Source organism: Drosophila teissieri, chromosome X (genome assembly GCF_016746235.2).
Source record: "Drosophila teissieri strain GT53w chromosome X, Prin_Dtei_1.1, whole genome shotgun sequence".
NCBI classification, from domain to species: Eukaryota; Metazoa; Arthropoda; class Insecta; order Diptera; family Drosophilidae; genus Drosophila; species Drosophila teissieri.
Window position 1 is genome coordinate 11,936,625 of NC_053034.1, and position 25,690 is coordinate 11,962,314.

A 25,690-nucleotide genomic window follows, 5' to 3' on the forward strand; every position below is an offset into this window, starting at 1 on the left:
ATATCATCATCAAAAATTGGAAAAAATTTGAAAAAAAAATTAAATTTTTTCTGTAAACACAGTTCGATTGGAAATTTAATTACGAATTCAACGAGATATGACATTCCATATTCGGACTAATATTTTGAATGTTCTGATCAAAATACTGCTATTTAAATCGCAAAAAAGCAGAAAATCAATTTTCGGCCAAAATCCAAATATCATCATCAAAAATTGGAAAAAATTTGAAAAAAAAATTAAATTTTTTCTGTAAACACAGTTCGATTGGAAATTTAATTACGAATTCAACGAGATATGACATTTCATATTTGGACCAATATTTCGAATGTTCTGATCAAAATACTGATATTTAAATCGCAAAAAAACAGAAAATCCATTTTCGGCCAAAATCCAAATATCATCATCAAAAATTGGAAAAAATTTGAAAAAAAAATTAAATTTTTTCTGTAAACACAGTTCGATTGGAAATTTAATTACGAATTCAACGAGATATGACATTCCATATTTTGACCAATATTTCGAATGTTCTGATCAAAATACTGATATTTAAATCGCAAAAACACAGAAAATCACTTTTCGGCCAAAATCCAGAAACCATCATCAAAAATTGGAAAAAATTTGAAAAAAAAATTAATTTTTTTTGGTAAACACAGTTTGATTGGAAATTTAATTACGAATTCAACGAGATATGACATTCCATATTTTGACCAATATTTCGAATGTTCTAATCAAAATACTGATATTTAAATCGCAAAAACACAGAAAATCCATTTTCGGCCTAAATCCAATATCATCATCAAAAATTGGAAAAAATTTGAAAAAAAAATATTTTTTTTTTGGTAAACACAGTTTGATTGGAAATTTAATTACGAATTCAACGAGATATGACATTCCATATTTGGACCAATATTTCGAATGTTCTGATCAAAATACTGATATTTAAATCGCAAAAACACAGAAAATCACTTTTCGGCCAAAATCCAAAAACCATTATCAAAAATTGGAAAAAATTTGGAAAAAAAATTAAATTTTTTCTGTAAACACAGTTCGATTGGAAATTTAATTACGAATTCAACGAGATATGACATTCCATATTTGGACCAATATTTCGAATGTTCTGATCAAAATACTGATATTTAAATCGCAAAAACACAGAAAATCAATTTTCGGCCAAAATCCAAAAATCATCATCAAAAATTTGAAAAAAAAAAAAAAAAATTATTTTTTTTGGTAAACACAGTTCGATTGGATTTACTAATTCAACGAATTCATATAACGAATATGTATATGCGATAAATATTATGTTTCGAAATATATGTATATATTTAATCTTTTATTTTCTTAAAGGTAATATCGATTTCATATTTTAGATGCCCTTAAATCTTTTCAATGCTTAACGATCCAAGTGGATAAATGCAATTTCATCGATTATTCCGATTACACACACGATAACCCCCCATTGCCTTCTGCTCCTTTCAGATGTGATGGTCCTGAATGACATAATCGAACAGGCCGCTGGTCGGCACAGTCGGGCAAGCGATCGCGGTGGTAAGTGGATTGATACAAGCTTACCGATATCTGTAATTGTTGACTATCGATTAATATCCATTCCGTTCATTCTGTACATTCTTGCATCCCAATCGATATCGATCGTCGTCTCTTTTGTGTTAACCTTACATGTGCATTGTTCGATTTGGTTTTCGTTTCCGTTTCCTGTTTCGTTATCATGTAAATACAATACTGTAAACCAGCCTTGCGAGAGCGCGGGGAATAAAGATTGCCAGTCGATTTTCCCCGACAATCTCTTTTCTCTTTTCAACAATTTAAATTTTTGGCTTTACAAAAAAACAGCATAATAGCTTAAGATCATCTCCAGACAAATTTCTTATAAAAAATAAATAGAAAAAAAAAACAAATGGAGTGACAGTTTCATTGACCTGGCCATCATGGCAGTCCTGACAAAGATTTAATTTAATTTGCCCTCATGTTTTATGCATTTCATTTTGCATTTTGATTGCAGTCATGTTTTGATTTTATCGGTTCGCATGCGTTTTGTGACCCCGCCTGGCCGAGTCCTTTGGCCGGTTGATTGATTGATTGATTGATTGGTCGATTGACTGCTGACTGAAGCGAATGTGCCAGTGTGTCCTGCTCCTAGAGCTCGCATGCGGCCTGCATCGTGTGCATCCCTCCATTGATAACTGATAGCCGATAACCAATAACCATTAACCGATAGTCCCACTTCCGCCGGCGAAGAGCGAACGATGCGTTGCCTTTGTTTATCTATATTTTATTATCCTTTGTGTTCTGTTCTGCATTCAAACTCTTCCTCGCGTGCATACCTATATATATATAAATATTTTTGATTTCCTTTTTAATTCCTCTGTTCTAAGCTGAAAAAAAACAAGCAACTTATTTTATATATATACCTATGCATATATATCCAAACATATATATATATATATACTCCAATGAATGACTTCTTTGACTCGTCCATTTTATTTAATGCCGTTGATGCTAACAGAAGAAAGCGAACAAGCAAAAATGACAAAACCAATACAACAAATGTTTAAAAACAAACAAAAACAACAGTCCGTTCCAAAACTTTAAGAAGTGCAGTTAGCAAGCCACACTCACACAGCCAAACAGCCACACACCCATATTTAATTAGAGTTATTTCCTCACACACACACACACACACGCGTACTGCGGAAGAGCAGGCGCTCTCTTAAGCCTTTCTCCGCTTTCTCTCTCTCTCTCTCTCTCAGAAACGTAAAGAATTCGCATTTCGCACGCTGCTGCCGCTCTCACCCACACACAGACAATTAACACACACACACACACTGAGCAGCCGGAGAGGTGACGAAATCTCCTTTCCTGCCAGTCACGACAGTGTGTCGTCACGAAGGCTGCTCTTTCAAGAGGCTCAATTAGACAAAAAGTTTCAAAAATATTCTTATAAAATTAAAGTAAATCAAGTAAATCGCAAAATTCGATTTTCTTCTCTTGTTGGTTACAATGCTAAATGTTTTACCTTTCGTTACCTATTTTTTTAATGCATGCCTAAACTAGTTACTTGTATATTTTAGAGAATTGCCTAACTAAGTAAATAATTATATTTTTTAAGTACATTTTGTCGTATTTGGTAGTTATTTTGAATTTTGGCGTAATAGAGTACATAAGAAACAACGGTATATTTGTTAATACAAGAGCATGCTTTCGTTGATCAGTTCGTAGATCATTATTTAGTCCAATCACATTCACTCTTATCTAATGATTTCATGATTATAAACAATATGCTTAGAACTAATTTAACTGGTAATTGAAGCGCCGAACCACGATTGTATTGGAATATGATTCGAGTAGTATTTTATTAGTGAATTTTCCAAGTGTCCGTATGGATTCCTATGAAGAGGAAATAACCTATCCCAGCTGAAAGTCAAACAGTAGTTAGTTACCAGAATTGGCCGCATATAGATCTCGATCAGCTTTTAATAGAGAAGTGCCGACATGAAAATCTTCGGGTGCCGAAGTCAAGATAGTATTCCTAAAGTAAAGGTGGCAAAAGGTCGAAATATATTAGTTTTAATGTAGTAATTTTACATTGATAGATTTTGTTGAAATAAATTTCTATAAAAAATGTGTTGTATCAAAAAAGCTGGAAGGATAGTATATTTTTGTTATATAGTAGTTGTTGATAGCTTGCCAGCTCTACAAATGAATATCTATCATTCACAGCCAAGTAGTTCAGTTAAGTTAATACCTATATAGTACCTCTAAAATGTAATCAAATTCGCAATCCTACGTACAAACTTTTCGTTTTCGCAATGTGCAATGTGCAAAGCAAGAATTGAGCATCAGTATCTCAAAGCCAAAGCCTCTCTTTCACACAAGACACAAACTTTGAACCGTTTGAACCGCTTAACGAATAATATCCAATGCAATGAGCTTCAACAAACTAAAACAGCAATACAATAAATTAAAAACAAAAAAAAGCAAAAAACAAAAAACCAAAAAATGAAAACGAATGAAAACTATCCAAAGTAAAAGCAATCTGGCTGAGTCAAAGTTGGTCAAATCACCACTAATAACAAATTTTTGTATGGTTCAGTCTCCGTTTACTATTTCCCAACAGAGGACGATGACGAGGATGGGCCGACGTTCAAAGACAAGGCACTCGAAGTGATCCTCAAAGGCATCGATGTGTTTTGTGTGTGGGACTGTTGCTGGGTTTGGTTGAAATTTCAGGAGTGGGTATCGCTCATCGTCTTCGATCCCTTCGTCGAGCTCTTCATCACGCTGTGCATTGTGGTCAACACGATGTTCATGGCGATGGATCACCACGATATGAACAAGGAGATGGAGCGCGTGCTCAAGAGTGGCAACTATGTGAGTACTATCTTACATCATTTACATATATGATATAATTACAACATCCATGCCATTCTTCCAGTTCTTCACGGCCACCTTCGCCATCGAGGCCACCATGAAGCTGATGGCCATGAGCCCCAAGTACTATTTCCAGGAGGGCTGGAACATCTTCGACTTCATCATCGTGGCCCTATCGCTCTTGGAGCTGGGACTCGAGGGTGTCCAGGGTCTGTCCGTCTTGCGTTCCTTTCGATTGGTAAGCCTCGTTTCGTTACTCTCGCTGCAAGTCTATTAGTCTAGTGCTAGGTTAGTTAGTAAGTTACTACGACTCTAATCTCGAACTTTAGCAGGCGAAAACTGTTGTGATATGCGCGCTAATCGAATCGTAATTAACTCGTACTCGTGCTCGTATAAAAACCCCTTTTTGCTTTCCCTTTTCGACCCGCCAATTTGCAGCTGCGTGTTTTCAAGCTGGCCAAATCGTGGCCGACACTGAATTTGCTCATATCGATTATGGGCCGCACTGTCGGCGCCCTCGGCAATCTGACCTTCGTCCTGTGCATTATTATCTTCATATTCGCGGTCATGGGCATGCAGCTGTTTGGCAAGAACTACACAGGTACTTTGGGAGAACCTTCAGAGTCTCCAGAACCTCCTGATCCTAAACCAGATCCAACCATCCAACCATCCAACTATCCCAACTCCCACATCCAAAATCGATAACCAAAAGGCCTCGAATTCAAAAAGCAAAGTTCTAGCGTGCAATGAAACTATTTTCTTAGTGCAACCTTTCTCCAACTTTTTGCCTCCAACTTTTTCAACTTACATACGTTTTTTGACTCTATATATGCTCCTAATCTATACTAATTCTTAGCCATAGTCTTGAAAATACACCTACGTAAGATCAAGAATTCGCCAAATCCGAGAACACGTTTAGAGAGCCACGCTTTGGGCACGGTTTTATCTTAAGTTTACCACACTTCAGTTTGATTTTAGTCAATACTTTTACGATTCTGCTTTTGCTGCCAATCAAAAATTATCAAGAAATTCTAGATTTTCTAGGAAAATCATGCCCGGACTATGTCTGCTTTAGCATTTTTTCCTAGAGAGATCCTTAACGCATTTTTAAGCGAATGTTACGCCATAAGACTCCTTTTATAGGGCTGGAAATGAACTCGTAATACCCTAAGTAAGAACCATATTTCGTGTATACATATATAGCAAGTACTTAAGCGTTTATGGGGTTCAAAAATATCATTGATATCGGTGATATAAATTGATATTTTACTTTAATATTTAAAGCGATTGTTTTTTGGATTAATTCTATATAACCTAAATACGATTTTTTTTCCACTATATTTTCCTAATGCTTTGCCCGGCTTTCAAAACAAAACAAAACCAATCGAATCGAACCAAATCCTAACTAAATAAACAACATAATCGATTAACCAATCTGATTGAATCAACTTTCCATACACCAATTGCCAATTGAACTGTGAATGATCCCCCAAAAATAAACCAAATCAAATCGAATCCAATCGAATCGAAATCAATTCGCAAACTGCAGCTGCGTGTATTTAAATTGGCCAAGTCTTGGCCAACACTTAATTTACTCATTTCGATTATGGGACGCACCATGGGCGCTTTGGGTAATCTGACATTTGTACTTTGCATTATCATCTTCATCTTTGCGGTGATGGGAATGCAACTGTTCGGAAAGAATTATCATGGTAAGTTAAAGATCGATCGCATCCCCAACTACCAACTATCATACCAGACTTTATTCGATTTGTGTGTTATGTGTGTTTCTGTTCACTAAATGTACGTATTCGTATTCGTATTCGTATCCGTTATCGTAATCGTATTCGTGTCTATGTGTCATGGGAGCCATTAATCCCAGTAATCCCCAATTATTTAGACCCACCTGTCTATCGTCTGTATGTACTGCTACTGCGTTGTTTGTGCCCACCAAACTGGGGGAATCCAAATATATTGGGACAACAGAAAGCTACACCATCCATTTGGATTCCTTCGGGAGATATATAAGCAATATCATCGTACCATGCCACCTTATAATTTATTCCACACCCAATGAGTTTTCGTTACCTTTGCGGCCTGCTTAGCTCATCAGTCCGTGTATCCGAATACAAACCAAGCCCCATCCTAAGCAATCCAGCATAGTCGTTCTCTAGCGACTATAAGAATGATTTATGATTTACTTGGAGCTTAAGATCTTAAGATCATTGAGTGCCCGTGTCCTCCGTAAGTACTCCTGCCAGCGAAAGTGCGACAACTATCTTTTCTCCTAGCTAATTTACTCCAAGCTCGTCTATTTGATTTTTTCCTTCCTAAGCATTATGTATATGCGATCGCAAGCGTAACCTTTGTATAGCTACACACTTTCGTAGCTCTAGCCTGACTCAAAACAAAACAACTCAAAAACTCAATAAAATCAAATGATGTTGATGGAGATGAGGCGTGCGTTACTTTTCGGTTTCCTACTTTTTCGTTTTGTGTACGATTTTACTGGCATTTTTACCTTGTACCACACCGTTTTTTGTGAGTGCCCGCTGCGCTGAACACTTTTTGCACACGCTTCTGTATGTGGCTTGACACCAAACCAAAACCAAACAAAACCAATGCAAATCCAAATAAAATAAAGAACACCAATTGAAACTGTGTCCAACTATCCAAATATCCAAACATAAACTATAGAAAGCAAAACGAGTGAGTAACTGTTGCTAATTCATCCCAAAACCATCAACAGATCACAAGGACCGCTTTCCGGATGGCGACCTGCCGCGCTGGAACTTCACCGACTTCATGCACAGCTTCATGATCGTGTTCCGGGTGCTCTGCGGAGAGTGGATCGAGTCCATGTGGGACTGCATGTACGTGGGCGACGTCTCGTGCATTCCCTTCTTCTTGGCCACCGTTGTCATCGGCAATCTTGTGGTGAGTACTCGAGAAAGCTGCTTGTAAACGATGCAGCAGCTTGCTTTCTGATAAAGGAATAATGCTGCTTCATCGCCTAACTATGGCTTAGAGCATCGCATTAAGCAGATAACTAATTGAGGTCGTATACTTGCAGGTACTTAACCTTTTCTTAGCCTTGCTTTTGTCCAATTTTGGCTCATCTAGCTTATCAGCGCCGACTGCCGATAACGATACGAATAAAATAGCCGAGGCCTTCAATCGAATTGGCCGATTTAAAAGTTGGGTTAAGCGTAATATTGCTGATTGTTTCAAGTTAATACGTAACAAATTGACAAATCAAATAAGTGATCAACCATCAGGTGAGAGGACCAACCAGATCAGTTGGATTTGGAGCGAAGGTTTTTATCCACTTGTTTTCCAATTACTAAACTACTTTTAATTATATGATAATCGTAATACTCGTATATTGCCAACGATATAATTGCGTATACCGTTAACGTTAACTTCAACTCACTATTGGCCAGTAATTGAATTGTGTAATCGATCTAAAACCAATATCAGTATCTAAATCAATTAACAAATACCAAAAATCAAATCAAACCCAATTCGCATTCTGTATACTAATTGTAAAAGGAGAAATCCCCAAACTAAAAATACGTTCTTAGCTGACAATTTGCAAATTCTCTTTAGTTAGTTTCAAGTATACCTCTCCCACCCCCCTCTAGACCTAGACCTTTAACCTCGACCTCGACCTCAGCCTCAGACTCAGACTCAGATTCAGCCATTCAAACCACTCACCGGAACATGTATCTGTATCTGTATCTGTAAAGCCAAAAAACCAAAAGACTCATCCTGGTATTCATGTCGATCGAGAGATTGCTTCCATTTCTTTGGTTTGTTTGTATCGGTTCCCGTTCGATTTGAACCTAAGTGTTGTTGTTCTTCAGCCGGTCACTGATCCTGCGACCTCTGACCTCTGACCTCAGACATCCTCTGACCAATGTGAGTCGCGCTGAGGGAACTGTGCCGTGCCGTGCCATTTCCGATCACATCATACCCAACAAACAACTAAAACAAATCGTAACCGTAACCGTAACCGTATCCGTCATAATCTGTAGCATTACTTAGATAGTCTGTATTTAGCTGAACCGAAAGTAACAGTATCAGTATCAGTATCAGTACCAGTAATCCAAAAACCAAAAGTATATTGTTCTCTAATACGTATTTTCCTTAGATACATATTATTCAAGTTTCTAAACATTTTATAAACTAGTTTGATCCTCGTCGTCAATACTGTTAGCAATTGAGTATTTATGACTTTGGTTGAGTTCTTTGAATCTAGCTTAAAATTACTAAGCCTTGTTTAACATCACCCTTTTGATTTCGGACCTAGGTTAATGGTTTTGGTTTTGGTTTTGGTTTCACAACAACCACTTCCCCACATCCTTGTACATTTGCATTTTCAATATTCCTCGCTGCTGCGGCAGCGCAAGCGGAGATTAATTGGCCGAGTCGAAACAAAGACAAGATTTTAATATTTCGAATAAAAAGCAACTCCCACATGGCAAATTGAATTATGTGTCTAGCTGACATTACCGAAAACGAAACATAAATAAGCGAAAACAGTATTAGACTCGCATTGTAATGTGGAATTATATAAATTGAAAGTAAAACAGTGGATTTGATCCTTCATAGTGTTATGAACTTTTCTTACTCTCGTTATTCGATTTATTATTTGTTCGATTTACTGTCTATGTATTAGTAATATGTATGGATTTTTGTTTAAACCTTAGCAACTCGAATCATCCGTCACCTTAAGTTGCATCCACCGACTGCCGCACAGTGGAAACAGTATGTCTCCACTGATGTCAGCTGGTGGAAACACTTTGGTTATGTACGGCTCACCAGCTTATTAAATTAATTGATCAGTTACGTTCCTTAGTTGGCATCTTTGGTGCGGTTGCGGTGGAAACACCCCAGCTGCCCAGTGTTGCCGAGTAGTGGAAACACCTTAGTTCAATTCTCAACAGCGATGCGGCAAGCAGTGGGTAAAATGCACTGCTTGCCCATTGATGCTGGCTAGTGGAAGCGCCTTAGTTACGTATTGCTCACTAGTTTATTGAGTTCATTGATCATTTTGCGATTTGTGTTGTTCGCTGTTGTGTTGTGAGCGTTCCACCTCCTCCGTTCGTTTCCAGACACTAACATCAACCCAACCAATCACACGACACCTTATACGAAACAAGATCCATTCAATGGGATCCACTGACACCGCCACGAACCACTAAAACGAACCGCGAAGACGCTGATTAAGTGTGTGTTTTGTGTTCCTTTTCTGTGCCCTTATCGATTTAACAAATTGATCCCAAAATTAAGTATTAATCGTAATATCTATCTTCATTCTTTTCATTTAAAATGGCTTGTCATGATTTCCCATAAAACATCAAATTCAAAAATTCAAAAAATCAACCCAAATTTGAATCGGCCGACGTAACGAACAACGCTTAAACCAAATCGAATCTCGACTCATCCCAAATCGACTTTAATCAATTCAATTCAAATCAAATCAAATTGAAATATTCAAATCAACCAAAAACGATCGACAAACAACCAACAACAACAACAACAACTTTAATGCGAACGGCAACTGCTTGTATGAATTATGAATTCGTTTCGCTCTTTATGATTTCCCAACATCGACAATCGATAACCGATCAACAATCGTCATTGCCCATCCGTACAACTCAATAACAACATATATATATATACATATATATCTATATAAATGCCATACCTCTGTTACGTTACATATGTATATATCGAACCGATTATGTAAACACACTATCTATAAACCTATTACGATCGAATATGGGATACGAAAGGCAAAGGCGTTTGTCGTTGTATATCTGCAGAGCATGGTGATAACGAACTGGAGCTGGGCCACGACGAGATCCTCGCCGACGGCCTGATCAAGAAGGGGATCAAGGAGCAGACGCAACTGGAGGTGGCCATCGGGGATGGCATGGAGTTCACGATACACGGCGACATGAAGAACAACAAGCCGAAGAAATCCAAATATCTAAATAACGCAACGGTAAATACAATCCTTTCGAGCGCGAATCGCCTATCGAAATTATCGAATTTCAATTTCGACTGGAACTTGAGCTTGGGTCACTTTCTTTAATTTATTTATTTATTAATTATTATTATTTATTATTATTATTAATGGTACACAAGCTCAAGTGCGCATTCTCCTATTTGCGATTACTAACCAACCCGAATCCCATACACAATTGAGTAATAATATGTAAAACTCCAAGTACTGCCCCTACTACTCCTCCCAGAAATACTTTCTTGTCGAATATTTCGTAGAACATTTTCGTGACGACAAGAAATTGATTTACATTATTTGTTTTATTTCTCTTTTTCGTTCATTAAATTGACACTTTTTCTGTCTATATGTGTTTTCAACCTCCCAATCACAAAACAAATATATATGATAAAAACTCAAACAAACAACCCAACTGAAAACAAAATAACGAAACACATGAACTGAAATCTCGCTAAAAAACAAAAAAAACAAATACCAAAAATATCTATACCGATATATATAAATATATATATGTATAACTATAACTATAACTATACAGATGATTGGCAACTCAATTAACCACCAAGACAATAGACTGGAACACGAGCTAAACCATAGAGGTTTGTCCTTACAGGACGACGACACTGCCAGCATTAACTCATATGGTAGCCATAAGAATCGACCATTCAAGGACGAGAGCCACAAGGGCAGCGCCGAGACGATGGAGGGCGAGGAGAAGCGCGACGCCAGCAAGGAGGATTTAGGTCTCGACGAGGAACTGGACGAGGAGGGCGAATGCGAGGAGGGCCCGCTCGACGGTGATATCATTATTCATGCACACGACGAGGATATACTCGATGAATATCCAGCTGATTGCTGCCCCGATTCGTACTATAAGAAATTTCCGATCTTAGCCGGTGACGATGACTCGCCGTTCTGGCAAGGATGGGGCAATTTACGACTGAAAACTTTTCAATTAATTGAAAATAAATATTTTGAAACAGCTGTTATCACTATGATTTTAATGAGTAGCTTAGCTTTGGTAAGTCAACTACAAAATTAAATTAAATTAAATTAAATTAAATTTATCGAGAAAAAGAAAACCTTTAAAGAAAATTACTATTAATCCAAATGACTCCAAAGCAGACTCAAAACTCTTGTTTGCCATTTCGATTGTTGCAAATTTGTGTCATTTGCTTTTTTAAAATGCTAAAAACGCAAATCGTAGCTTGCAACAGATCACTAAATTTACCAATTTAATTCAAAATTCAAAATGCATTCAAAATAAGCAAAACAATTGAATATGTAGTTAATCAAGCCATGCTTAAACTTTACCAAAGTTGATTGCTTCATTCAAAACAAAACTCCCCAACCGACCCAATTTTTGAGTTCGATCCCAGTATCCACCCAGTATAGCATAGTTATAGCGTAGACCTTTTCCCGATTTGATCTGATTTTTCTGTTCCAAGTATTCAAAAACCGATGGCATTTCTTGCTCGGCCTCGCAATACAGAGCTGATCAAGATTTTCCATCGGCATTAACCGTAAATTAAATATTATTCCCCACTATCCACAACTGAGAGAAGATACTATTGTATTTTGTTAGCTTTAATGGTTTGCCTCTTATGCCTAGGCACATTCCTGTCAAACGGCTTGTGTCTCCGCGTGAGATCGCAAACCTTGGTCAGAGATCTACTGGATTATCTTGTAGATCGGCTAGTGTTAGTTGTAGATGTTCCTGTTTACCTAGATATTCGATATAGAACTAGATGTAGACGCTTTGTGCGTATCATTTCAAGAATTTTGTCTTCAATTTCTTTGAAAATTTTTCTTTAATTGCGTTTGACTTTAATTTGTCCGCCCAAGAAGAAGATCAGAAAAAAGAGGCAAAAGCCAAAAAAAAAAGAAAATGAAAAAGAAAAAGAGGAACACCAAGAAGGAAAAGCCGACTGTTGTACAGCAATGCAGCAACGCTTTGAATACCATTTTAATACTCATTAATGTTATATAGCTTCTTATACTGCTTCTAGATAATTGTTAAACTCGTTCTCGTCTAATGTTACCTCATACTCACCTAACCTCTCTATAACGCCAATGTAAATGTCCATGTGTTTCTTCTATGAATACGCAACACCAACGAATCACCAACGAATCAACGTACCACCGACTCTTCGATACTCTACGAATACTATGAATACGACGAAATTCCTCTTCGAACTGGAACAGGCATTAGAAGATGTACATCTGCCACAAAGACCCATACTGCAGGATATTTTATACTATATGGACAGAATATTTACGGTTATATTCTTCTTGGAAATGTTAATCAAGTGGTTGGCGCTCGGCTTCAAAGTGTACTTCACCAACGCGTGGTGTTGGCTCGATTTCGTGATTGTCATGGTAAGTCCACCGGTTACCCAAGTAGATCGCTCCCCAATCAGCTTTCGGACCACTATATATTTTGTTTGCCCGAACGTATCGAAACCGTATCGAAAACTTTACCAACCAACCAACCACAAGACCCTGGACCGAAATGAATTGAGTTACTTGATGACGATTTAAGACTTTTCGGTTGAGCCTTTAGTCTGTATGCCTCATCCCTGTCCCGAAATCGCTGTCTACTGCCTAAGGCAGCAAGACAGAACGCTCCTGAGAAACCAGCTCATACCGAGTTTGTATCTAAACTGTATATTGAGAACCGTTGTATGATATAAAGCCAAAGAACAAGTAACCAGTAACTAGTAACGAGTAACAAGTAACTAGTAACTAGTAAACAGTAAAGAGTAAACTTAAACAATTTGTTTGATATTAGCATAGGCTAGCATAGTTAAACACATTAGCTTAGTACGATAAGTCCCCTCCATACATACAACATAGATCATCCCTATAGACATAGCTTATCCAACTTTGAGTTTCGTTTTGAGTTACCCGCCAATCTAAATCGCCCATCTAGCTGTCGCTAATTAATTTGGCCGCGGTCTGGTCCGGGGCCGATGATGTGCCCGCCTTTCGCTCGATGCGAACTCTGCGCGCCCTGCGACCTCTGCGGGCAGTTTCGCGCTGGGAGGGCATGAAAGTAAGTAGCGTCCACCACAGCCTCTCTATCTCTCTCTCTCTCTCTGTCTCTCTCTCTCTCGCTGTCTCTGTGTGTCTCTCTCGCTCTTTCTCCTCCTTAAAAGTTCTAATCTAATCTAATGTCAGAATAAATTCCTATATATGTTTCTCGCTGTGTAACTTTCCCTCATTCGCATTCACTGTTGTCTCCATGTGTGTGCGAGTGGGTATGTGTGCGTGCGTGCGTGTATGTGTGTGTGTGCTAAATATACAACTAATACAATATTCAATAGCTATATACATTCGTTAAATGTTGTTGCTTCACTAACAAACTGAGTTCCCTTCTTGCGGTCTATCTAAATGGCGAGCTCTACAATCTTCAATCACATATCTATTGAAAACTGTTATACCTCAACCGCTACGATCTTCAGCTGGTTGTACACGGCGCAGCGGCTATTTAAATAGATGCAAAGCCCGTTTACAACTAACACAGTGCGGTTGGAAGCTTTTGGGAACCCACATTGATCGCAACTTCGTTGGCAAAGCGCTTAAATCCTCGCCTCCTAAACTGTTATACACACACTGAATACATGTTCGAGCAATGTTATCAATCACAGTCAATTCTCAATTTTGTGTTCTGAGCATACATACATATATCGATATTTAAGCCATCTATGTGCGTGTGTATCTATGGGTGTACGTGGATTTCTTTCGCTCAATATGTGTGTGTTATACGCTACTATCCGTCCAAGCCGAATCGCTCACATTGCGCCCAGGGCAGCGCCATGCTAAGTGTTATACCGGCCAGTTCTGTACATTTTCTGCTGCCTGTTAATGTTGATGTAATTACTCCTACATACATATGTTTGTCCCTACCTACCAAATATATATACATACATATATAATTATACCATTGCCCCTATACTCGTATACCCATATTGTTGCGTAAATATAAATATAAAGTTAATGTAAAATGTACAAGCCAAACCAGCTCAACCGCAATATATCAATATCTTTAAGAAGCTTTGTAGGCAATGTATTCCATTGCTGCCGTCGCGCGCTTCAGCTTAGCTGCATACGGTTATAGTTTAAAGAAGTAATCTAGGACCATTGATACATACATACGTAGGTCAGTCATAGCTTTTAAACTGTACTATATATATAATATTCCTACGTATTTATTGAAATTAGCGATAGGAACAATACATGTAACACGATTGGTCAGCTGACGTAGCTGTTATACGAGTACAAGCGTATAACAACTTGTGTATAAGTAGTTTGGTTCAATAACTAGCCATAGCTTAGCCATTGGTAGCGATACCCCTCCCCCCAGTACCTCGAAACCCCCTGTACACTCCCAGTTGCCAAGTCCGAACCCCTAGATCGTTTTGGTTGTCTTAGACAGTTAGTCCTAGTTAAATCCCATCTCCAATGCCACGTCCACATGAACACAACGAATTTGAACCGGAACTGGACCCCCTCCCCTTGCCACGGCCTCCAACTTAGCGGCACAAAACTATAAACTATACAAAAATATATCCATCTGTATAGGTGTATGTACATACCAAATGTATATCCCCATATAATTGTTGCAAGCGAACTACGCAAAAGGGCCACAACTGCACTGAATTGTACAAACAAGAAGTAAAACCAAACAAAACTTCACGACGCTCAGTCGTTAGTGTATAGATATCGAAATCGTTTACTCGTATATGTATATATACTGTATATTCAACCACAATCAGTACAATCAGAACAACCAGATGTCGAGTATTCGATAAATCGCTCATACGCAGTGGTGGCAGTGTTTTACTTACAACAAACAAAGACGCTCCAGTCGCGTCCCGTCTCACACTGATATCAACTGATATCGCTTGGTCTGGGCTAACTTAACTGAGCTCTCTTTCCATCTGGGGCTAAACTACTACACCCCAATGACTAACTCTAGTCCAGTGCAAACTGGGATCCACAATACCCAATCGAGTCCGGCAGCAAAGTTTGAGCAAAAATGTGTCAACATAGAGACAGATCAAGACAGATCAAAACCAAAAGCCGAAAGCCATAAGCCATTTTTCAATGAGAACCTAGTGATGAGGTCGCACGACTGCACAATGGACTCATTGAGGTTCCTGCCTACGCCGCGACCAACACCAAATTCGTCATTAAGTAATGTCTGTATATATTAGAAGAATCCGTCGAATCATGGAACATCCATTCTCGAACATCCATGGCGTATGCATGCCGAGTTGGTCCATTGTGGAGTGTGGTGCGGCTGGTGGTGCAAACAAGCGTTGTAGGAAACAATCGATCTAGACAGAGCTAGCTTAGATCCCAAAGTCATAACTCTCTCTCTAACTTCTGTATCTCTCTGGATGTGCCGTCCCCACCCCCCGAAGACCCATTGATATTATAAAAAAGGACCTCCCCGATTTCAGTAATCCGTATCTAACCAAACACACACACACACTCAGCTCTCGTCTCTCTCTATGTGTCTCTCACCCAGAGCAGTTATCGTATACCTACTAATATACCCTTGGATTGAACCGAAACTACTTCCAATACACATCGAACCAATCCGAAAACCAATCGTAAACGAACCTAAGCGAACCCACAGTAATCTACATATACGTACTTTATATGCATATGTGTTAACCCGTTTTTGTGTGTATGTGTCTACGTCTATAAGTGTTACCATCTATGTATTTGCCAGAATATATACATATAATCGTACCAACTATATAATGTATCAACTATCGTACTACACTAGGCTATTGTTTAAGAACATGTTTTGTCTAAGTCAGATCAGCGCATTGGTAATATGCAAGTAAGTTCGGCGAACCCATAGGGCCCCTGTCACGCCACGCCACGCCCCGTCCCGCCCCCTTTTTGTCGAGCAGCAGCTGCAGCAACAAATAAAACAACAACGGCGCGGATCAACCTCTTTAAAGCTTCTTTTCGTTAGACAGACAGAAACAAAAACCAAAAACCAAAAACTTAAAACTTAAAAAGAACCAAAACCTGATACCAAACCGAACAAAGTACCGAAAAATGAAAGATCAATCACTTTTGCTTTATTTACAAAGAATCTCTAAGTATGCAACTAAATATGTTAAACTTGGCACTATTCGAACTATATCGAAACTAGGTATCGCTTATCAACTTCGTTGCTTCACTTGTTGGAGCTGGTGGTATTCAAGCCTTCAAGACTATGCGAACGTTAAGAGCACTGAGACCACTACGTGCCATGTCCCGTATGCAGGGCATGAGGGTACGTACTTTCCATACATACTCGTAACAACCCAATACCAAACCAATATCAGTATCAATACCAAAATCAAATCAAATCAAATCGAAACCAATTACCACAACAAAAATACTTACCTACAAACAAACAAACAACTCCATCAATCAGTATCAGTAACAGTATCAGTATCAGTATCAGTATCAGTATCAGTATCAGTATCAGTATCAGTATCAGTATCAGTATCAGTATCAGTATCAGTATCAGTATCAGTATCAGTATCAGTATCTGCATATCGTAAATCGTATCTCAATCCAGCAAATAGCGCCAAATCTCATCATAACTAATACTGGCGACTCCTTTACGCCGTCTTAACCTCTCTACTCGAACTCGTTAACACACCAGCCATTCATTCCAAACTAACAGCAACCGATCGGAATTGTGTAGCTAGATAAATTGAAACGTACATAGCTTTACAGTTAACCATTTGGAAATAATGGCCTCATAACCATGTTAATCTGCACCAGTGCAGCAGTTGAATTCATTTGTTGCATCCGTAATTTGTAAACCTAATGAAATTATCAACATAAATCGTAATTGATTGACTGATTAGATGCTACTTACTACCCAACAACTTACTCAAATCTCTCTCTCTCATCGATCAGCCGAACACAAAAACCACACTTCAAGTACTAGAGTTAATCTTAGCTATCGTTAATCGTTACTCTTATATACTTACTTATGCATATCGTTATAAATACTTAGACAACTGTTTTGCCTTGCCTTCTCTCTCACACAAGTTGCGTCTTGCTCGAACTCTTTTTCGCTCTCGCTAGCTCGCTCTGTCTATCTCTCTTTCTCTCTCTCTCTCTTTTTTTTTTTTTTGTCCTATTATCCACATCCTTAATTGATTGTCCACTCGATTCACACTTAGAAAATAATTGGCTAATCAGAATAAATAAATAAATTCGCTTAACCAGCTTCAATCGACGACAATCGGTCGAGTCTTATGCCTGCCAAATACCGTAGAAGCGATCGAACTTATAACTAGAATTATCATCGTCTTATGTACCAACCACACCACTTTTGATTCTACTCGTACTTAAACCATCTCATCTAGTCACGTACTTAGACTCTAGGTTAGGTTAATTCTTAGCTAATTTTCTCGTATATAATTAACAATTTCAATTTGGACATGTGCTTGCTTGTTCGCCAATGAACCGTTATGCTGTTGCCCGTTATGCTTAACTGTTATATATGTAGTGTTGTAAAGTAAACGGCTGCCTTGGCTTGGCTCAGTGTTGAGAAACGCACGCCGCCTGCAAGTAGTGTTAGTCAACACACCGCGAGAATCTCCATTGCACTCACACACACTCGCACGCTTTCATCTCATACACAATGAGAAAATAAAAAACAGCAATTCATCTATACAGCAATACACTCATTCACAAACAATCATGTACACGCAATAACACACATCTGTACATCAACATCATTATTCTTAAGTCTGATACTAACTTGAACTAGTGTATACTGATAAATATATCTATATATTCCCAACTGACTAAATAACTCTCTGCATTTATTGTATTATATTCTATCCCCTCTCCCCGCCCTCGCCTCGCCTTGCCTCGCATCACCCACACACCCATGTATCCCAACTACTACAACAACCAATAAAACAACCAACCAACCAACCAATCCATCGATAACTCAACTCCCAATCATCATCGACGTTGCCAACGACGACCAAATCGGTTAACGATCGAATGATTGATCAATCAATCAACGAAATCTACAAATCAAAAAACCAAACCAAACCAAATTCAGGTCGTCGTTAATGCGCTGGTACAAGCTATACCGTCCATCTTCAATGTGCTATTGGTGTGTCTAATATTTTGGCTAATTTTTGCCATAATGGGTGTACAGCTTTTTGCTGGAAAATATTTTAAGGTACGTGCCAAATGTTTCAAACTAAAACCTGAACCAAAACCAGAAACCAAGCCAAAACCAAAACCAAAACCAAAAACTGAAACCGAAACCGAAACATATTCAAACAGGCCAAACTTTGAAGGTAAAATGAACACAAGTTACATACTTGTGCTCACTTTGCCTGCAAATGGCTGAAGTTCAATAAGAGAATACAATTCCAAGCAGCATTCCATAATTAGCAATGATCAATTTAATCGACCTATTGAATCAATCTTGAAAGAAATGCGTATCTTTGCATCTATTTTTCGTAAATAGTTGAGTTTAAAGTAATGTTTAAAAGTAACGAGCGAAGGGCTTGTCCATAAAATGCAGAGACAAGCCCTAGCAGACTGTACATAAAATCAGATCAGAATTCATTCAAATGCAAGTCCTGAGCGATAACCAGAATCGGAATCAAAATCAAAATCGCAACCAGATGCAGAATCCGATTCAGCTTGGGCATGCTTATCGAACGTTATATAACTATACGAGTATGCGACCTTGCGAAAGTTGCTGCACTAAATCCGTTTCTTAGAACACTCCTTAGTATTAGCCTTAGTTTGTACTTGCCTTTTGCACCGAAAATTAACAATAAAAAGCAGATCTTTTTAAAAATTACCAAATATAAACCTATTCAAATCAATTAAATTCAAGCTGAGCTTTTCAAATATCGTATAGTCAAGAGGCCAAGCTAATTAGCTGCTCAAACACTTACACACACACTTCCAGAGCCACTGACACTATTACAAATTTAGTTAGCATCTATGTATAGCTGTTTCCTTATGTAATCTGCCCCGTCCATATAACTATCTGTTACTCTCTATATATCCTATATATATCTATATCTGAATGTAAAATCCCGCATAACTGAAATACATTTTTCCGAAATCAACTCGATAAACAAAACCAAACCCATCGACGCCAACCACCGATGAACGCCGATCCGATAACCACGATCGATAAACAACAGTGCGAGGACATGAACGGCACGAAGCTCAGCCACGAGATCATACCAAATCGCAATGCCTGCGAGAGCGAGAACTACACGTGGGTGAATTCAGCAATGAATTTCGATCATGTAGGTAACGCGTATCTGTGCCTTTTCCAAGTGGCCACCTTCAAAGGCTGGATACAAATCATGAACGATGCTATCGATTCACGAGAGGTAATGTACCACCGTTTCAATCCATATCTCACCACAGACACCCACAACCACATCAGACTGCATTTATGTTTGCCAATGCGCTTTGCCAACCACAAAACAAAAAACCAGTTAACCGATAAGTCAATAATTGAACACGCAATATAGAGCAGAAAGCCGCTATGTCAAAGCTACATACATATGTTGCAAACGAATAGCTAGTTTATCCATACATACTTGTAAATGTAAAGAAATGTCTATAATATATACCTAAGTCCAGTCTATGATACTTTTTATTAATCAACCAATTTTATCTATAACTTTTTCTCTTTTTTATATATGATCGACAAATCTACAACTACAACAACACTCGACACTATAACAACATCTACAAACAACAACAAATATGGTCACACCACCTCCAAAACAAAACTCTGGCCACACCCACTCTACAACAACCACACGAGCAACACTAAAAATGATCCATTCACCAAAAAAAAATTAAATGAAAACCGAAACTGAAACCAAAACTAAAACTGAAACCAACGATGCCATTCTACTAAATTTCCACGCAAAACACAAAATTCAACAACGATTCCTGCTGCTATCGATTGACTTCGAACTGGCCAAATGATCGATAACAGGTGGACAAGCAACCAATTCGTGAAACGAACATCTACATGTATTTATATTTCGTATTCTTCATCATATTTGGATCATTTTTCACACTCAATCTGTTCATTGGTGTTATCATTGATAATTTTAATGAGCAAAAGAAAAAAGCAGGTGGATCATTAGAAATGTTCATGACAGAAGATCAGAAAAAGTACTATAATGCTATGAAAAAGATGGGCTCTAAAAAACCATTAAAAGCCATTCCAAGACCAAGGGTAAGACAACAACAAATACAACAAAATAATAATAACAAATTGCCATAATTTAAAAACCCGAATACCTATAATCAATAAATAAGCTGAAACAAATTTAACTTGATATAAAACAATAAGAATGAGAAAAAAAAACATTTAATACATTAAAATGAAGTCAAAAATCTCTTGACAGGGGTCATCAAAGCTCATAGTGTGCATTTGAAGAAGTGCCAATTTTTTATCCAAGTCAAATACTTGCCAAGTTCTCAAACATTCCGCTTTCAGCCGATTTCAAGTCACTTGATGCCCCACAAGCGAAATCAAACTCAAACCCTATATAAAGTTAACTATGAATCAATAAGTAATATAACATATCAAATAAAAATCAGAACAATAAGAGAAACAAGCTTTTGATCGCGTAATCTGTGCCAATCGTATCTGTATTGTATATATAACATTTTGTATATATGATAAACTTTTTTCTATGTTAACTTGTATTAAAGAAACGGCGAACTGTGCTACTGAAACACACTGTTAAACGAGACTGTTGTTAGACTGTTAAATGAAAATCTATAAATTTCGATATTCATTTCTGTATTCTGTATTCTTTCGATTAATATTCGATGAAATACCAACGAGAGACAAACTGTTATACGGACTGGGACGTCGACGAAAAACCCTTGCAATCCGTTGAGTATATTTATGTACTAAACACATATTTACTTACGCGCGTATGTACGTATGTGAAAGGCCCTGTTCTCTAGCAATATTTTGTCAAGTTAATTGACGGATCTGTGAAACAAGAAAAACAACAAGAGAAACATTACGAAAACGAAAAGAACAAGAAGATGAAGGCAGCGCACCAAGTCGAGTCTCTGGAATGGCTGCCGTGGTGCTAGAGAGAGACAACGCCACTGTTGCCATTGAGCGACTCCTGTGTGCGACTGCGAGTGCGAGTGCGACGACGATATGGTCGCAACATACCGTTTTCTTTTCTACTCTAATACTTAATTTCCACTAGCTGTATTTAAGTATTGTGTCCGTTTGGTTCGTCTGTACTTAAACATTTTTATGTCTGCCATTTATCAGCTGGACGTTCGTTCTATCAAATTTAAAATTCCAAAAGCAAAGCAAAACTACAATCTATCTATATATGTATATACCTACCTATCTATGATACCCCACTCGCAACACTCCTAACTTAGATATGGCAACCAATGCATGTTTCTTTACTACTCTCGTACAACTACTACTTACTACTCCTAATCTGGATGTGTACATAGCATACATCTTGGCACGTCTCTCTTTTATCTCTACTCTACAATACTCTGGGCATGTTTAGTGATAGTCACAGAACGATAACAAATAGCCGATAATCGATAAAAGAAAAAAATAAACCAAAAACTAAATCGAAAGTTATATCACAATCGAAGAAGAACAAATTAGAAGGGCGAGGCAACGGCTAGAGTCTAGCATGCTGACGGAGAATAGAGACGGACTGACTGACTGCACGTTTCTGCCATCTCTCTCTCTCTAATCATAGCTCTGTAAATGTATCCGTCTCTGTCTCGCGTAGTGTGCTCTGGCCATAACATAAACGTTAACTATTAACTTTTAACCGATGCATTGAATGAATGTTACTAGCACACTGAGTCACTGTTTAACAATGTTACCTTACCCAACTGTTCTACTGTTATACGCCAACTCTGTACGTCTGCAGGTGCGGTCTACGATCCACAGAAGATCACATCATGGAAAAAAGTTTGCAATTGGCACAGATCTACAACCGTTATGTAATACTGAAAATAACCAACATATAACCGCCATAACCGAATAACATATATAAAGCGATCAACTGAGCTGAAAACTCTTATAGCTATATACATACAAATAACTAATAAGCAAATGCGACGTATTTCAACAAATGTACTTATACAAAACTCTTCTATTCCTTTTCTCTCTTCTCTCCAATGTGTTATGTCGGTGTCCAACGATTGATAAACCTCTTTTGTTCTTACCTTTCATTATCATTTCCCTTTTGATTTCCGTGTTGATCTTTGGTTGACTTCTTTTACCATTCCAGTGGCGACCACAAGCAATAGTCTTTGAAATAGTAACCGATAAGAAATTCGATATAATCATTATGTTATTCATTGGTCTGAACATGTTCACCATGACCCTCGATCGTTACGATGCGTCGGACACGTATAACGCGGTCCTAGACTATCTCAATGCGATATTCGTAGTTATTTTCAGTTCCGAATGTCTATTAAAAATATTCGCTTTACGATATCACTATTTTATTGAGCCATGGAATTTATTTGATGTAGTAGTTGTCATTTTATCCATCTTAGGTAAGTAAAACCGAAAATCAATTTCCAAATTAACCCAACCAACCACCACCCAACCGCCAAACCAAATAGCCAAAGTATGCAAACCAAATCGAACCCAAAGCTCTAAAATCCTTAAGAAAAACACTTCTTCTTAATTCAGGATCAGTTCTGTGATTCTTGAGTCGTAAACTCACTCCCCCACCTCTATCTATGTGCATTTATTTGATGTAAAATGTAAAATCCTGTCTGTCTTTGCTACAGTACGCTCCTCTCTCTTTACGTATTGTACTTTCTAATAACTGTTGCTAATTTGTTGTCGTATTTATAATGCGTATTTCCATTGTTCGATGTTGATTCGTATTGAACTTCCCCAGTCCCAGCTATAGAAAAAAGCAATGTAATTATCCCTCCTAACCGATTTGTTGTGTACAAAAACTTGTTGTATCGCGAGTGCTCATATTGAGATGTGATTCCAACTGTTATACTAATGCTTATGACGGTATCAAATTCACTTTATGAGCAGCTCCATGTTGTTGTGCTTAACGTATTCCAAATAATATTTTCGTTTTTGCTTTCGACGCACTTGCCATTTGCATAATTAGCTGGAGAAGAAATAATGCTTAATAAATTTACTTTCAAAAGAAAAACTTCTGAGCTATTTAAACCTCAAGACTGTTATACAAATCTTTTGCTATACAAGCTACGATTTGCTAATAAATTGTGTAACCGTTCAAACTTAACAGTTTTCTTACAGCTGTCATATACTCCAATAACATAATTTATAAAGGTTTCAAAACTGTTATACATGCTTAAATGTATTTTGCAATATTTTTGTTTGGCTTTGCCGCTTTAAAGCTTTACAGAATCTCAGCTAATATGGCAAATGCGTAATCGATCAATTTATGTGATAAATACTTTAATTGTTGTTGTTGTTATTGCCAAATTTGTATGTATAAGATAAGTAAATTAATGTTGAATTTTTATTTAAGCCTAAGTTGAAACGTAAACGTAATATTGGTGTTATTTTGATTGTATTTTCCAAGTACTTGTTGTCGTTTGTAGCTGGCGTTAAATTCTAAATATTTGTATTTGACCATAAACTTGATATATTTTTTCGTTGTCAAACTAAAAATACTACAAATTGGCAGATTTCCTCTGAAGTTTGTCGAATAAATATTTATATTTTTTTCAAGCTTTAAGGGTACGATTACCCGTTCCCGAATATGTATTTTATTTATATTTTTATTTCTATTTTATTTAACATCAAACTACAATTAATAGCCCGAAAAGTTGCGTATACGTAAGCACAAAAAAGAACGAACAAATGGAAGAGCTAAGGCTAATGATTTCCCACTGAAAATGGGTCCAATTATATACTGAAAATCAAATAGGTATTGGCTTTTGGATAAAACGAGAAACGAGCACGATAAACTATACAAAAGATGGCTTAAAATATGCTTTACTACATTGACCAATGCAACAGGGAGCTTCCTTTTTAGTGCCCGAGTGCGTTGAAAAGGATGCTTTCAAACGATCTGTTGCTGTCGAAGGTGTTACCCCGATTCGAAATGCGCCCAAAAAAATATTTTGTCTAGCGAAAGTCCCCGAAACTTCCCCCCCAAAACCAGAAAACCAGAAACCCAAAACCCCGAACCCCTCTATCCAACTCCAAGCCAGAACCGAACCAAAACCAGTAACCCCAATGAAAAAATCGGAACCTAAACAAACCGATCGTATTGTGTTTTACTCCCTACATCTACAAGCTTTTCGTTTCACTTTAGAAATACGTATAGTTTGTGCGAGGGAGGCTTCAAGTAAACCCTTACTATTTAAGAGCTGCCAAACTTTAAATGTTGCTTACGCTTCCTTTATCTCATATGTATCTATATCTGTATTTGTTTACTACTACTCGCAAGAGACTCACGCGCCCCAAACTTGTTCTCAAGCGCACTTTCCAAGAACCAAAATAAGCAAAAAAAAAACAAAACAAAACGATACTTTAATGCTTACAACTTTTTCGAACGCTCTAAAGTATGCTTCATTATTTGGCTTCGATGTTGCGACAGACGCAAAGTGATATCCTTATAGACGAATATATTAATACACGCTTAAGGCAAACGAAAACAATCCACAAAAAAAAAAAGAATAAAACAAAAACAGAAAACGACGTACGAGCTTTTGTAAATGCAAATTCTTTAAATAACAAAATAACATGAATAACAATAAAAAATCAATAAACGAAAGCAATTGCTAACACACCTTTACACACATACACTCACACACACACACCTACACCACTACTTGAACACGTTAAATGGCTTGCACAAAAAGAACGCATAAAAAAATATAAAAAAAAACGAAACGAAATGAAATGAAAGTGAATATCAAGATAAACTCAATCCAATCACACAAGATTCATTCAGAGTTAGGTGTCAATGGGCATTCCACTCTGTGCGATTGTCGGTTGCATAACTCTGTTAGCTACTGCATATGGTATCCATACCGCATTCCAGCTGGGTATCCACTGGGTATTCCTTTTCCAAGCGGATTCAATCCCCCAGCAATCCAAGAGCCACTGGCTCTGAGGGCGGGGCCCCAGCCAGGACAGCGGCCATGCGGACTGTCTTAGCGCGCAGATCCTGCAAGGCCGTTGAACTGGATCGGACCGGACCCAACGGCAAT

The 25,690-nt window shown here is 37.8% G+C and overlaps 1 protein-coding gene across 1 annotated transcript in view; it reads left to right on the forward strand.

Annotated features, from left to right (window-relative positions):
* The window catches only part of LOC122623544 (sodium channel protein para), a 64,017-nt gene that overhangs the window by 25,350 nt on the left and 12,977 nt on the right, over nucleotides 1-25,690 (forward strand). The window contains exons 16-29 of the mRNA XM_043802758.1: nucleotides 1,480-1,548; nucleotides 4,112-4,389; nucleotides 4,454-4,627; nucleotides 4,828-4,990; nucleotides 7,139-7,326; nucleotides 7,463-7,667; nucleotides 10,221-10,402; nucleotides 11,034-11,441; nucleotides 12,626-12,799; nucleotides 16,599-16,721; nucleotides 18,525-18,647; nucleotides 19,636-19,830; nucleotides 20,451-20,696; nucleotides 22,759-23,029. Coding sequence (XP_043658693.1) covers nucleotides 1,480-1,548; nucleotides 4,112-4,389; nucleotides 4,454-4,627; nucleotides 4,828-4,990; nucleotides 7,139-7,326; nucleotides 7,463-7,667; nucleotides 10,221-10,402; nucleotides 11,034-11,441; nucleotides 12,626-12,799; nucleotides 16,599-16,721; nucleotides 18,525-18,647; nucleotides 19,636-19,830; nucleotides 20,451-20,696; nucleotides 22,759-23,029 — 2,799 coding nt within the window. The remainder of the gene's footprint in view (nucleotides 1-1,479; nucleotides 1,549-4,111; nucleotides 4,390-4,453; nucleotides 4,628-4,827; nucleotides 4,991-7,138; nucleotides 7,327-7,462; nucleotides 7,668-10,220; nucleotides 10,403-11,033; nucleotides 11,442-12,625; nucleotides 12,800-16,598; nucleotides 16,722-18,524; nucleotides 18,648-19,635; nucleotides 19,831-20,450; nucleotides 20,697-22,758; nucleotides 23,030-25,690) is intronic.